At 40.3% G+C, this 13,204-nt stretch overlaps 1 protein-coding gene across 2 annotated transcripts in view; it reads right to left on the bottom strand.

The window, feature by feature from the left end:
* Positions 1–2,261: 2,261 nt before the first annotated feature.
* Positions 2,262–13,204, bottom strand: part of Casc4 (cancer susceptibility 4) — an 80,525-nt gene continuing 69,582 nt past the window's right edge. Inside the window, exons 9-10 of one of the 2 annotated variants that reach the window (XM_005364353.3) lie at positions 12,445–12,612; positions 2,262–4,516 (exon numbers count right to left, since the gene is read on the bottom strand). In XM_005364353.3, coding sequence (XP_005364410.1) covers positions 4,446–4,516; positions 12,445–12,612 — 239 coding nt within the window. In that variant the 3' untranslated portion in view covers positions 2,262–4,445. The remainder of the gene's footprint in view (positions 4,517–12,444; positions 12,613–13,204) is intronic. The other variant, XM_005364356.3, reaches the window with a different exon arrangement.

Below are 13,204 nucleotides of genomic sequence, written 5' to 3'. Positions count from 1 at the left end.
AACTACCCTAGTTCACACTCTCTCCTCTCCTCCCTCCCTCTGCCCCTCCCCCATTCACTACTCAGAAAGGGTACGGCTTCCCGTGGGGAGTTAACAAAGTCTGATACTTCACTTTGAGGCGGGACCAAGGCCCTCTTCCCTATATCTAGGTTGAGCAAGGCATCCCTCCAAAGAGAATGTTCTCCAAGGCCCCAGTTCAAGGACTAGGGATAAATCCTGGTCCCACTGTCAGTGGCTCCACAGACTTCCCAAGCCTCACAACTGTCCCCCACAGTTAGTGGGCCTAGTTTGGTCCTATACAGGTTCCCCTGCTATATTAGTGCAGAGTCAGTGAGCTCTCACTAGCTCAGGTCAGCTGTTTCTGTGGGAGTCCTCATCATGGTCTTGACCCTTTTGCTATTATTGGTCTTCCCTCTCTTGGATTGATCAGTAGCTTGGCCTGGTGCTTGGGTGTAGATCTCTGTATCTGCTTCCATCAGTTGTTGGATGAAGGTTCTAGGCAGTCATCACTCTGATACAGGGAAAGGCCTGTTCTGGCACCCTCTCCACTGTTGTTTAGTGTCTTAGCTGGGGTCATCCTTGTGGATTCCTGGGAATTTCCCTAGGTTTCTTGCTAGCCCCTTAATGGCTCTCTCAATCAAGATATCTTTCCTTTCTCTGCCTCTCTGTCCTTCCTCCTTCCCCCCATCCTCCTCCTGCCTCCCCTTCTCCTCTCTCCCAATTTTCTCAGGAGATCTTGTCTGTTTCCCAGGCCTCCTTTAACAATTGTTCAGTGTTGCCTGTTCATACTTCTAAGGCTGATCACTTGGTGTTGGGTAACGAATTAGGGGGATCATCCCTGGGGAACACCAATTCTCCCATTCCTAGCAGTCGTTAATTCCTTAGAGTTCTTTAGGGGCTGTATCCCACGATTGCTCCCTTTTACACTGGGTTATCAGCTGTTCAGGTCTTGTTGTGGTTGAGATTTCATGGTGTAACTCCTGCTATAGCTACTCTCCCAGCAGACTTCCTAGTCCTCTGGCTCTTACAATCTTTGTTCCCTCTTCAACGTTAGTTCCCGAGCCTCACATGCAAGCGTTGTGCTGTGCATGTCCCAGTTGTGGCTGGCACCTCATGGTCAGTTCTCTACATTTTGACTAGCTGTGGCTTTCTGTAATGGTCTCCAGCTGCAAAAAGAAGGGTTTGCTTTGAGGGGTGACACCTATACTCATTTATGGGTGTAAAGATAAGTATCTCGAGTGCAATTAGGAATTCTGCTGGTCAGGAAAGCCTTGGCAGTAGGTTCCTCTCTTAGGTCTCTGACCTCTCCGTCCACAGGTAGCTGCCTAGGTTTACAGTACCAGCACGATTTCCCTTCTGTTCAGCAGATCTTTAAGTTGTTAGATATGTGTCATTATTTTAGCATTGTAAGTATGTTTCGGTGCAGTAAATGTTATGGTTCATAGGCTTTCCAGCTGGGTAGGATTATCCGGTGCTGCTCTTCCTTGGCAACCTGCAGAGCACTGGTACTATGAGAGTCACTCCTTGGGGAGGAAGTTTCAGGTCAGTTCCATTTCTCCAAGTACTATCTAAGGTGTATCAAGTTCTCAGTGATGAGACAACCAGGGCAACAGCAAGAGCATACTGTTTTATGTCTCTTGGAATCCCTTATCCAACAAGTTTGGAGGGGTTTCTCATGTATGATATTAGGGTTTTTGTTACAGTCCATGGCTCTTTCAGGAAGCATTATTGCCCTAAGTGGCAGCTCTGTGTATGTGTGCGCGCGCGTGCGTGCGTGTGCACATACATCTATATGGTGGTTTGAATGAGGATGGCCCCCACAGGCTCATGGATTTGAATGTTTGATCACCAAGGGAGTTTGGAACTATTAGGAGGTGTGGACCCTTGGAGGAGGCATGACACTGAGGTGGGGCTTTGAGGGTTCAAAAGTCCAATCCAGGCCTAGTGTGTCTGCCTGAAGTATACTTAGTGTTATTTAACCTCCTCTCCAGGAAAAGCCCCTCTTCCCATTTCTTTTTATCACATTTTGTCTGATTTATTTGAACCAAGCGCTAGAACAGAACCTGGCCATCTTACTCCCTTATCTCACTGTCTAGAACTAAAGCTAAAGACATCGAAGCTTTCCACCTTTCCAAACAACCCCGCTCCTGCAGTTCAGTTTAGCCTAAAATAAATGCTGACATTTATTCAAACTTCAGAGTCTAGATGCAAATGTTTACATTTACATAATTTTTTATATATCTAGCAAAATCAAAACTGTGAAACAAGTTTAACTTTTAATTTATTAGAACCCAGTAAGATTTTTTAAAAGCAGCGTTCCTGTCAAATTAACACTTAATTCAGGGCAAAAATACACTGAAACAAACAAAACAAACAACCCTAAATCTTAAGGTAGAAGTAAACACAGTAAACAAAACAGCAAGTCTAATACAGACTGTAGAATGCCACAATTTAAAGAGATCCACATAGCACTTGATAGTACTACAATGTTAATACAGTCAGAAATATTATCAATTGGTCCAAGATTCCCCAGTTTATAAAATGTCTAGGCTGTTCAATGAAGTTTTTGCTGTGTAGGACAGCTACTATACAAACAATTGGCTGTTTTGATGACAATGAAACTGGCAGGAAACTTTCTGGTCTGTCTATACAGTTCCATAATGCCAAGTACAAAGCATCACCAGGCATTCAGCTGACTCCCCTTGCACTCCTGCAGGTGCGCCTCACTGCCCGTTAACCACACTTTAGTGTAAATCGTCATAGTTTTACTGTAGGTCTGACTTTACGGACTGGTTTCTTGGTGTGGGTGTGTGTTTGTGTACACAGCATTTACACGTGTGCGGGTGTAGGTGCGGGTGTCTGTGTTTGTGTATGGAGGCCAGAGGTCAATCTGTGTGTGTGGTGTTCCTCGGCAGTAGTCCTTATTGGGACCTGGAACTTGCTAATTAGGCCAGGATGGCGGCCAGCAAGCCCCAGGGACCCATCTGTCTTTGCTTCCTCAACACTGGATAATCTGATATAGTAGAAAAACAAATTTTAGTAAGTTATTCCATCTTTTCCTGGCCACTAAATAACTTTGGACTGAAATATAAGAACTTCAGCATCTCACTAAGTGATGCTTCTATCGGCTAGTATTTTCATTACAACCTTAGTGTAGAGACTTTCCATATGTGTTTACTTGTTTGTTTATTTTTTAGTGTTGGGAATCAACCTAGGCCTCACACTACCACTGAGTTATGTCACTCCCCAATATTTCATGTTTATGTGCAATTACAGGGTTTCAGCCTTACATTTCCCCCTGATGATCAGTACCTTTCATGTTTAGGTAACATGAAAAAATTTAAAAGTGAAACCAGAAAACAAGGATTAGCTAGCTTATACATCCTAATGAAATAACAGCAAAGATATAATGCACTGAAAATAATTCTGTAAGTCTAGCAAACGAGCTTGGTGGGTTCTTAACTAACATTAATTACAAATATTTATTTTTATTACAAAGTTTTGGACTATTTCAATAAAACAGCTGTAGACTTCATGGTACTTCTATTCATCTGTTCATTAATAAAAACCTGTTAAAATCCCTTACTTAGTAGTTCTGGAAAACTCTAATCAAGTACAATCATTAAAACTACCAGAAGAGCTTTGCTGTATGACTGCAGACTCATTTCAAGGTGGACTTGGTCACTTTCAGGAGCTGACATGTAAACGGTGAATACTTTCACCAGACTCAACTCTGAAAATAGAAAGAATTTTAGCCAGTGCTGACTACAGTTAAACAGTACTGGTATTACCTGAAAAAATAAAAATTCATTGTCAACCATGCATTCCGCAACTTCAAGAACTAAGTTAAGAATAACTTATAAACACTGTTATGATGAGCTGGGCTTCCATCAGGCCTCAGTCCTATGTCATCAGCACTCGAGCCAAATAAAAGGAGCAGGAGGTCATTCTGTACACACATTGCTTGGCATCCAGGTCCCCACTGTGTGTGTAACTATTCTACTGTAACTCTTTAGAGAGTGTTAAATGAGGGGTAGTAGAGGACACCTATGGGAAGTAACAAAAATGTATTAGTGTCTACACTAACTTCTCACTGCCATTACACTGTGTGCAGCATTTAACCTGTACAAACATTTGTTCCTGTTTGTCTTTTTGTGAAAAAAATTAGGTTCAATAAAATGTGAAATTTACATTAGTTTGCTTTAAATGCAAAGATTAACTGTTTTTGGCTCAGCTGTGTTGTAACCAAAAAAAGTATCTGCTTTGATAATACAATATGAAAAAGTTCACATATGTACATCGGTACATTCCTTCATTAAAATTTCCTTAAATCTATCGCAATGTATCTTTACAACTGATACAACTGATCTTTACAACAGAAGTCAAAACTGACAAGTAGAGATGATTCACTGCACAGCACTTTGGGTTGCGAGCATCCCTTAGACTTAAAGGACATCATTGAAGCGCTGCTTGCCATAGTCTGCAGGATCCATCTGAAGTTCTCGTTCTTCATCATCTGCAAACAAATAATACATATCACAAATAGAGTTCCAAAGTCGCCACAGCCAGCCAGCTCCAAACTGTCTCCAGTTTTTCACCTTTCTGGTAATCTTTCCACATTTCTTATCTGTTACATTAGCTGGTTCTTTAGCTGCACGGTTGAAGAGTGAAAAGTCTCTCATTACTTCCCAAAAGTTAATTTTAGCAAACCTTTTTTTTTTTTTTATCATGTCATGGTGGCTCACACCTGTAATCCCAGCACTAGGGAAGATTCGGAGGCAGAAGGATCAGGAGTTCAAGACCTGGACTACATAGAGAGCTTGAGGTAAACCTGGGCTACATAAGACCCCATTTCAAAGAAACAAAACAGGAAACATCCCCAATCTAAAAAGAGAATAAGAACCATCTCTGACAGGTATCAGGGAGACAGGCAAATGTACAATAGATAGAGCTAACAAAATGCTAGGAATCTCCAGGACCAAAGCGCCAGTGCTGTGCATCTTAGCTGAGCTGGGTGTGCACGTGCCTGTGAGGTCAGAGCTTCAAGTCATTCCTAGCTCCAGAGCCAGTTCCAGGACAGCCTAAGCTATGGGAGACACTCTTGAAAATCCACCACCACCTTTTCAAATTATAAAGGTAACCTATAGTGGCCACAAAAAAAAGAAAAAAAAAATCAGAAAATAAGAGACTAGAAGTTCTCCCCAGTCCCAACATAGAACATTTCAGTGATGTTCTCTGAGAATAGTTTTCCCCTGACTTCCTAAATGCAACACACTAACCAAAACATAACGCTTTCTTAAAAAAAAAAAAAAATTAGCCAGGTGAGTTCAAGGCCAGCCTGGTCTACAGAGTGACCAGGAGTTCCAGACCAGCCTGGGCTACACAGAGAAACCTTGTCTCTAAAAAACCAAAGGAAAGAAAGAAAAAAAGAAAAAAACTGTCAGGCCCTCAAAGCCTTTTGAAGAGCTGTGTGAAGTGACTACCGAGTGCCGTGTGGTAAGACTTCCCTAGCTACAATCCTATCTGTCAGCTGTCGTTTTCGTGCTGTCACTTTATCTCTCAATAACAACCCCCTTTTCTAATTTTTAAATATAACTGTTCAAAATAAGTACAATTACGTTATAGTTAAGCTACAAAGGAAGACCCAGGCAGTGGTGGCACACGCATTTAGTTCTAGCACTGGGGAGGTAGAGGCAGGTGGATCTCTATGAGTTCGAGGCCAGCCTGGTCTATGAAGCAAGTTCCAGGACAGCCAAGGCTACACAGAGAAACCCTGTCTCCAAAAAAAGGGCGGGGGGAGGAAAGAAGTTTAATTAAAGTCTCAGGAGTTGGCTCTCTTTGTTCAATGCTTCATTTTGTTATTTATCTTTTAGTATCTCCCATAGTTGATTGAATATCATGCTGAAAATGAACAGCAGAGTGGCTGCATGGGTATGCTTTTGTATGTAATATTGGAAAACTGAAAAATCATACACTGGACCATTATAAATTAGGGACAATCTTTGAATCTTAATTATATTTAATTAAAATTTTTATGAATTCTTTATGAGAATGTCATACCTGTATTTTGATCATACTGACCCCCACGTCCTACACCAACTCCTCCCAGATCTAAACTCCCTACAACAGTTTGTTTTTGAGACAACTTCACTACGTAGCTCAGGCTGGCTTTGAACTCATAATCCTCCTGTTTCAACCTTCCACATGCTGTTTTGGCCTTTCAGAAATGACAAACAAGCTAACTTTATTTTTCCTTTCAACAACTTTCCTGTTAAAATCATAGAAATTCTTGTTTAGAATTGCAGGCAATCATTTTGTATCATATTCTTAAAACTGATCACTTTTTTGTTTTTTAGGAAGTGGTGCTGTGGACTGACTTCCAAATAGTCTATCTGCACACTTGTCATCCTCAGCCTGGTTAGATCTGTGTGTCATTTGATTTTCTTCTGTTTTATGGTGCTATGGATGGACCCAAGGCTCTGATCACACTACTCACCAAGCCATATCCCTAGATGGATTTTACTTTTTATTTTTGAGATAGTATCTCACTAAAAGTTGCCTAGGCTGGTCTTGAATTTACAGTCACCTGTCCTCAGCCTACAGAGCTCCTGGGATTAGAGGCCTGTGCCACCAGGCCTTGCTTGATGATCACGTATCTTATCTCTAAAGTAAAATGCATCCCAGATGTATTAGAACATTTGTAAAGGCTGAAGTTATATTCACATTTGTGTGTTGTAATCATGGCAATCACTTTCTTATAAAAAACAAAAACCACACTTAAAAAACAAAACAAAACAAACCTATCTTTGTCTTTAAAAGGGGGGAAACAATCACAGACACTTAGCCAGAATGCCCTCTGGAGAACCTGAGTTATGAGGTCTCAATCTATGCCTCTGAACACATCTTTCAAGAATTAGTAACTAAATGAAGACAATCATGGAGCAATGGAACATTTTGAGAAATTAAACACAAAAGTTATTGTAAGAAAAATGTTGTTACTTTTCTGAACTTTATATGAATAAATACGAAGAGAAAGCAGCAGAACCTGAAGTATCTAACCATGAGGAAACCAAGGAAATACAACCAGAGAGCTAGCCATCATTTGTGATATCAGTGTAAAGCCCCCTGAGAGTGTAAGAAAGGACTATGAACTAAACTACGACACTGAGGTCCACAAAGTCACAAGCTCACCCATAGAGCGGAGGACAACTATCCTTCAAAGGAGGCAATCCAGAGAGAAAATTCTAGATTTTTTTACTTAAAAAACTATTGAGCAAACATTTAAGACAGTGCTTTACAGAATGAAGTGCTCTGTTTTAAGTGCTGATACCAAATCATGCAGTCTACATAACTTCTGTTAGAAGTACATATACACATAAGTAAGTACATGTATTTCTGCCTTATAGCTGTGGGAATTACAAGAGAGAATTGGAATCCAGGCTTTTAATCATTGGGATGTAGGCTCTGAAATACTCAGCTAAACTTCTGTATGTAGAAAGTACCTACTGCTTATTAATATTTACAAATAAACTAAAAACTTCTTTGAGATTAAAGCGCAAAGGAAATTTATATTCTTTTTAAAAAGATTTTTACTTTTGAGCTGGAAAGACAGCTCGGCAGTTAAGAGCATTTGCTGCTCTTCTAAAGGACCTGAGTTCAGTGCTCAGTACCCAAAACAGGTGGCTTACAATTATCTGTGACTCTAGTTCAGGGGATCTGATGACATAGACATACACAGGAACACTTAAAAGTAACAATTCATTTTTTTTAAAGATTTATTTATTTATTATGTATACAACATTCCTTCTATGTATGCTTGCACACCAGAAGAGGGCACCAGATCTTCTTACAGATGGCCGTGAGCCATCATGTAGTTGCTGGGAATTGAACTCAGGACCTTTGGAAGAGCAGCCAATGCTCTTAACCTCTGAGCCATCTCTCCAGCCCCAAAAGTAACAATTGTTTAAAAAACTTAAAAATTTTATGTATGTGAGTGTTTTGTTTGTTCCCAACCTACATGGGCTGGAGGTCAGAAGAGGGTACTGGAACCCTGGAACTGGAGTTCCAGATGGCCGTGGAATGCCATGTGGATGTTGGGCATTGAGCCCAGGTCCTCTGATGAACAGTTGAGCCACCTACCTCTCCAGGCCCAAGTTTCTATCTTCTTATAAGCATAAAGAATGAAATCCCAGTACTTGGGAAGCAGAGGCAGGGGATGTCTGTAAGTCTGAGGTCAGCTTGGACTACAGCTCGAGTTCCAGGACAGCTGGGGCTATTACAGAGAAATCTCGTCTCAAAAAACAAAACAAAACAAAATAAAACAAACAACCCCCCCCAAAGACTTGTTATCTATCTAAGGCATACTGTTTTTTTTTTTTAAATATTTATTTATTATGTATACAATATTCTGTCTGTGTGTATGCCTGCAGGCCAGAAGAGGGCACCAGACCTCATTACAGATGGTTGTGAGCCACCATGTGGTTGCTGGGAATTGAACTCAGAACCTTTGGAAGAGCAGGCAATGCTCTTAACCACTGAGCCATCTCTCCAGCCCTCTTTTCAAATTTTTTATATCATTGCAAATAAATTATTCCCTTTAGGATACTCTAAGAATCTGAAATAAAAATAAGTCAACACAGGAAAGGAGTCCTTATTTAATTTTATTAGCACATACTGGAGGTAACAGTAATAGTGCTGACTCCATTATCAGTTATGTATGAACAGAGAACAGTAATGCTGGAATGCTTTAGCTTCCTATTGGTCAAAGCCACCATTTTACATTCTGACTTGTTTAAGATCTATGCCAGAGTGTGTATGTATGTATGTGTGTGTGTGTGTATATATATATATATATATATTTTTTTTTTTTTTTGGTTTTTTGAGACAGGGTTTCTCTGTGGTTTTGGAGCCTGTCCTGGAACTAGCTCTTGTAGACCAGGCTGGTCTCGAACTCACAGATATCCACCTGCCTCTGCCTCCCAAGTGCTGGGATTAAAGGCGTGCGCCACCACCGCCCGGCTAGAGTATATTTAACAGAATCTTAGCCTTCAGTTGGAATTTCTAACCCTGTATCCCTCACTCCTCAAACTGCTCCCACAATCAGCAGAGCAGAGCCTGTGCCTAGAAAACCTTAATAATGCTTCTTCCTCAAGTCCTCCCCACTTCTTCTCTGCTCTTAAGCAAGGTCTTGGTGCTGGAGAGATGGCTCAGCAGTAAGAGTACTAGATGTTCTTCTAAGGGACTCAGGTTTGATTCCCTGCACCTATATGGTGGCTAACAACCATATGTAACTCCAGCTCCAGGGGATATAACACCCACTTCTGTCCTCTTCTGGCACCAGACACACACGTAAACAAAACACTCAACATAAAATAGGAAAAAAAATTAAAGTAAAAGAAAAGATGTGGGGGGCTGGAGAGATGGCTCAGAGGTTAAGAGCATTGCCTGTTCTTCCAAAGGTCCTGAGTTCAATTCCCAGCAACCACATGGTGGCTCACAACCATCTGTAATGAGGTCTGGTGCCCTCTTCTGGCCTTCACACATACAGACAGAATATTGTATATATAATAAATCAATAAATATTAAAAAAAAAAAAAGAAAAGATGTGGCCAGGAGGTGGTGGCACACGCCTTTAGTCCCAGCACTGGGGAGGCAGAGGCAGGCAGATCTCTCTGAGTTCAAGGCCAGCCTGATCTACAAGAGCTAGTTCCAGAACTGGCTCCAAAGAAACCATGTTTTAAAAAACCAAAAAGAAAAGATGTGGATCTGTAGCTCAGAATAGCTTAGAGCTCTCTCTGTTGTCCTGTCTCAGCTTCCTGAGTGCTGGATTACATGTGTGGGCCCCCATGCCCAGCCACACTTCAGGGCATCAGGGTTTGTTTTTACCTTTGGTCGTAACGCTCTAACAGTGGAAAAACATTTCTTTTTTCCTGAGTTTGGGGATAAATGTGCCTCAGGCATTTTGAAATAGGGATTGTATTTTCCTACAGTAATTAAGTTATACACAACAACTCCATTGAAAGGTGGGCCACATTCTAGCTCTAAATGAAAAACTGCACAGAATATCTATGTGATTTAAGAAGCACTACACAGACTTTCTTTTAACTCTAACTCCAAAATGTGGTTTTGTTCTCCCAGCCCCCATTTCTCAATTTTAAGACTTGCTTGGGCTGTAAAAGCACTGTAACGATATTGACACAGTGAAAAATGATTTCAACTCTGCAAAATCTGACCTTGCAATAATATCTGCAAGCTAACTAAGTAGGGGCTGAGCTGCCCCCCCCCCCCCACTCTTTGGACAGTTAATAATGAACCTAATCTTACAAACGCATTTGAAATTATTTTAAGTCTTTTAAATACTTATGTTAAAGTCAGTTTACCCAATATATTTCCCTTTACTGGGGCTGCCATTCCTGCTTATTTCTGTTCTGTGATGAGTCTCCACTATTACTAACAAACACTAAAATAAGATAAATATTAAGAAGCAAGTCTCAACTCAAGGAAGATTTACTTGCAAACACTGAAGCAAAGAATTTAGAACTGAGGATGTGGCTTAGTTGGTAGAGTGCTCACCCACTACCTGTGAGGCTCTGTGTTTCCTTTCTAGCACCACATAAGACTGGAGGTGTTGGCATATGCTTCTAATTCAGCCCTTGGGAGATGGCGGCAGGAGATTAAAAGTTCAAGGTTGCCCTCAACTATATGCTAAATGTGAGCCTGGATTACAAGAGATCCTAAAAGAAGGAGGGGGGGATAAAAAACCACCTCCCTACTTCACTGAAAACATCTTGGGCCTTAGAACCAATAAACTTAGATTCTTTTGTGAAAGGAAAAGCATAGCAGTAATGAGAAATGGGTGTGGAGAATACAAGAACGGAAGAGGGAAATCACTGAAGATAAATCACTCACTGTGCATAAAATTGACACAAATATTAAAAGAAATTCTGTGATTAAAAATCATCAGGCTTAAGACAAGCAAAAATGTAAGAATTATTAATAATACTTGAAATTAATTGCTCTAATAAAAACCTCAAAATGAACTAATTAAATGATAGAGATCCTTAAGGGGGGGGGGAAGACTCCTCAAAGTGCAAATGAGCAAGCTGTGGCCAGAATTAAAGAACATTCAGTCGGTCAGTTATAAGAACAGAAGCCAATGGAAAAGCATAACTAACAGTTAACAGCATTGCTTGGGCCCTGAGTGTAAACACTGTGGGAGAACAGGCACAAAAAAGAACACAAATAAGATGCAAGGTAAAATAAATGAAAATTCTGGTTGCTCAAGAGCTTACAATCTAATTGGTGATATGATACACATGCAAGACAAAAGACAAAGTGTCACAGATAAAGGCAAGCAAACATAATCCAATCAAATCATAAAAGCAATGAGCAAAGGAAAAAATTATGAGAAAAGGATGAGATGATGTCCTCACAGAACTTCCAGTACCTATTAATCTCTTTTTTCACAAATAACTGTATTTATTCTTATTCCCAATCTAGAGTGGACTACAAAATAATGCCTAGGATGTCAGATCACTAGCCTTCCTTTTTATCCTAACTATATAGTATTCGAGGGCAATTAAATTATTTTCTAAGTTTAAAAAAGATTCTTGTCCTGAACCTAAGTAACTTAGTAACTATAAAAAGAAATAAAAACTGGTTACCCCAGAAAACTCATGCACTGTATTACAGAAATCTTATACTTTATACCCTAAGTCAAAGGTAACTTCTATAAAAAACACTCTAAAACTCTAAAACTCCATAGATACTACTGAACACAAGCAGGCAGAAAAGAAGCCCAAAGCCCCACTACAGCACAGCAGTGTGGTCTGAGGCATGCACACAGGTAGGAATCTTAACTTTTACTAAGTTAAAAGCTTAGAAGCAATTGTTAACAAGAAAAAAATGTGTTGAATCTGTGTATTAACCATGAAGACAAATCTTTCAAACCTTTCGTTAAATATAAAGGTTAAAGTTGTCAGAACACTTCACCTTCTCATGTCCCATCAGGGGCAGACTAGATTTCTGTTCCTTATGGAGACCATGTGGCTTTGCTTTAACAAAAAAGCTGTCTGGGCAATATTTGTATATACTTAGAATACTAAGTATTCTCCAGTGAGATTTTTAAAAAAGGTATTTTCTGGAGTATTTGCTTCAAGTAATGCCTAGAGTCATTTCAAACAATTTAATCCTAAAAATTTTGAGAACTCTGCGTTTCAAATTGTCACTATATCAATAATATAATCTGAAAATGAAAAGAATGACCCTTCTAATTACTCACAAACTTCTATCATAAAATAGTTCTCAAAACTGAAAAATTGCACAAAATCTCGAGTTCAGACTAAGATACAGCTATGACTGTAAGTGGGGAAAATTCTACACAAATTCAACCAAACCTAAGAGGTGAGTTTCACGGTCACAGCATGGAAGCCAGGCCACGCTCACCTTGGACGTCTTCCTCTCCACCATCACCATCTTCTTCCTCATTGTAAGCCAGCTCAGTCTGCTTGTCTGCCTCATACTCACCTACGTTACCATCATCCCCATTATAATCCGCCAGTTTAGAGCCATGCTGCGGATCAACAGGGGATTCATTTTCATCAAAGAATCGGCCTGTGAAGTAGGTAGAGGATTAATTCAAGAGTAAAGAGCAGAGAAGAAGGGACCTATACTGAAGACAGACGGGAAAGTAGTCAAGGGAAACCCAGCAACGTTCAGAGTACTGGTCACAAAAGAACACATTTTATGAAGATTATACAAGACAAAAGTAATTAAGAATGAAGACTCAAAATACCTTAAAAAATAAGTTTATTGATTATACTTTAAGAGAATAGTGGGCCGAGCAGCAACTCTACTCCTGCTGTACCCCCAAATAAAATTTAGTCAACAATTTCTCTTCTGTGTTTAGTGTTTCCTGTTAAGATTTAATGTTTTCTGCAGGCGGTGGTGGTGGACACTTTTAATCCCAGAACTTTGGAGGCAAAGGTAGGAGGAGCTCCAGGACAACAACAACAACAACAACAAAGAAGTTTAATGTTTTTCGCTGAGGCAAAGTTTTATTGTGTAGATCAGGATGGTCTCCCTAATTCTGGTGATTTAAAAGTTTTCTTGCCGGGCGGTGGTGGCGCATGCCTTTAATCCCAGCACTCAGGAGGCAGAGGCAGGCGGATCTCTGTGAGTTCGAGACCAGCCTGGTCTACAGAGC

This window comes from Microtus ochrogaster (assembly GCF_000317375.1).
Source record: "Microtus ochrogaster isolate Prairie Vole_2 chromosome 14 unlocalized genomic scaffold, MicOch1.0 chr14_random_1, whole genome shotgun sequence".
In the NCBI taxonomy this organism is placed as follows: Eukaryota; Metazoa; Chordata; class Mammalia; order Rodentia; family Cricetidae; genus Microtus; species Microtus ochrogaster.
Note: the sequence above shows the minus strand (reverse complement) of the source record. Positions and strands in the feature narration are given on the sequence as shown.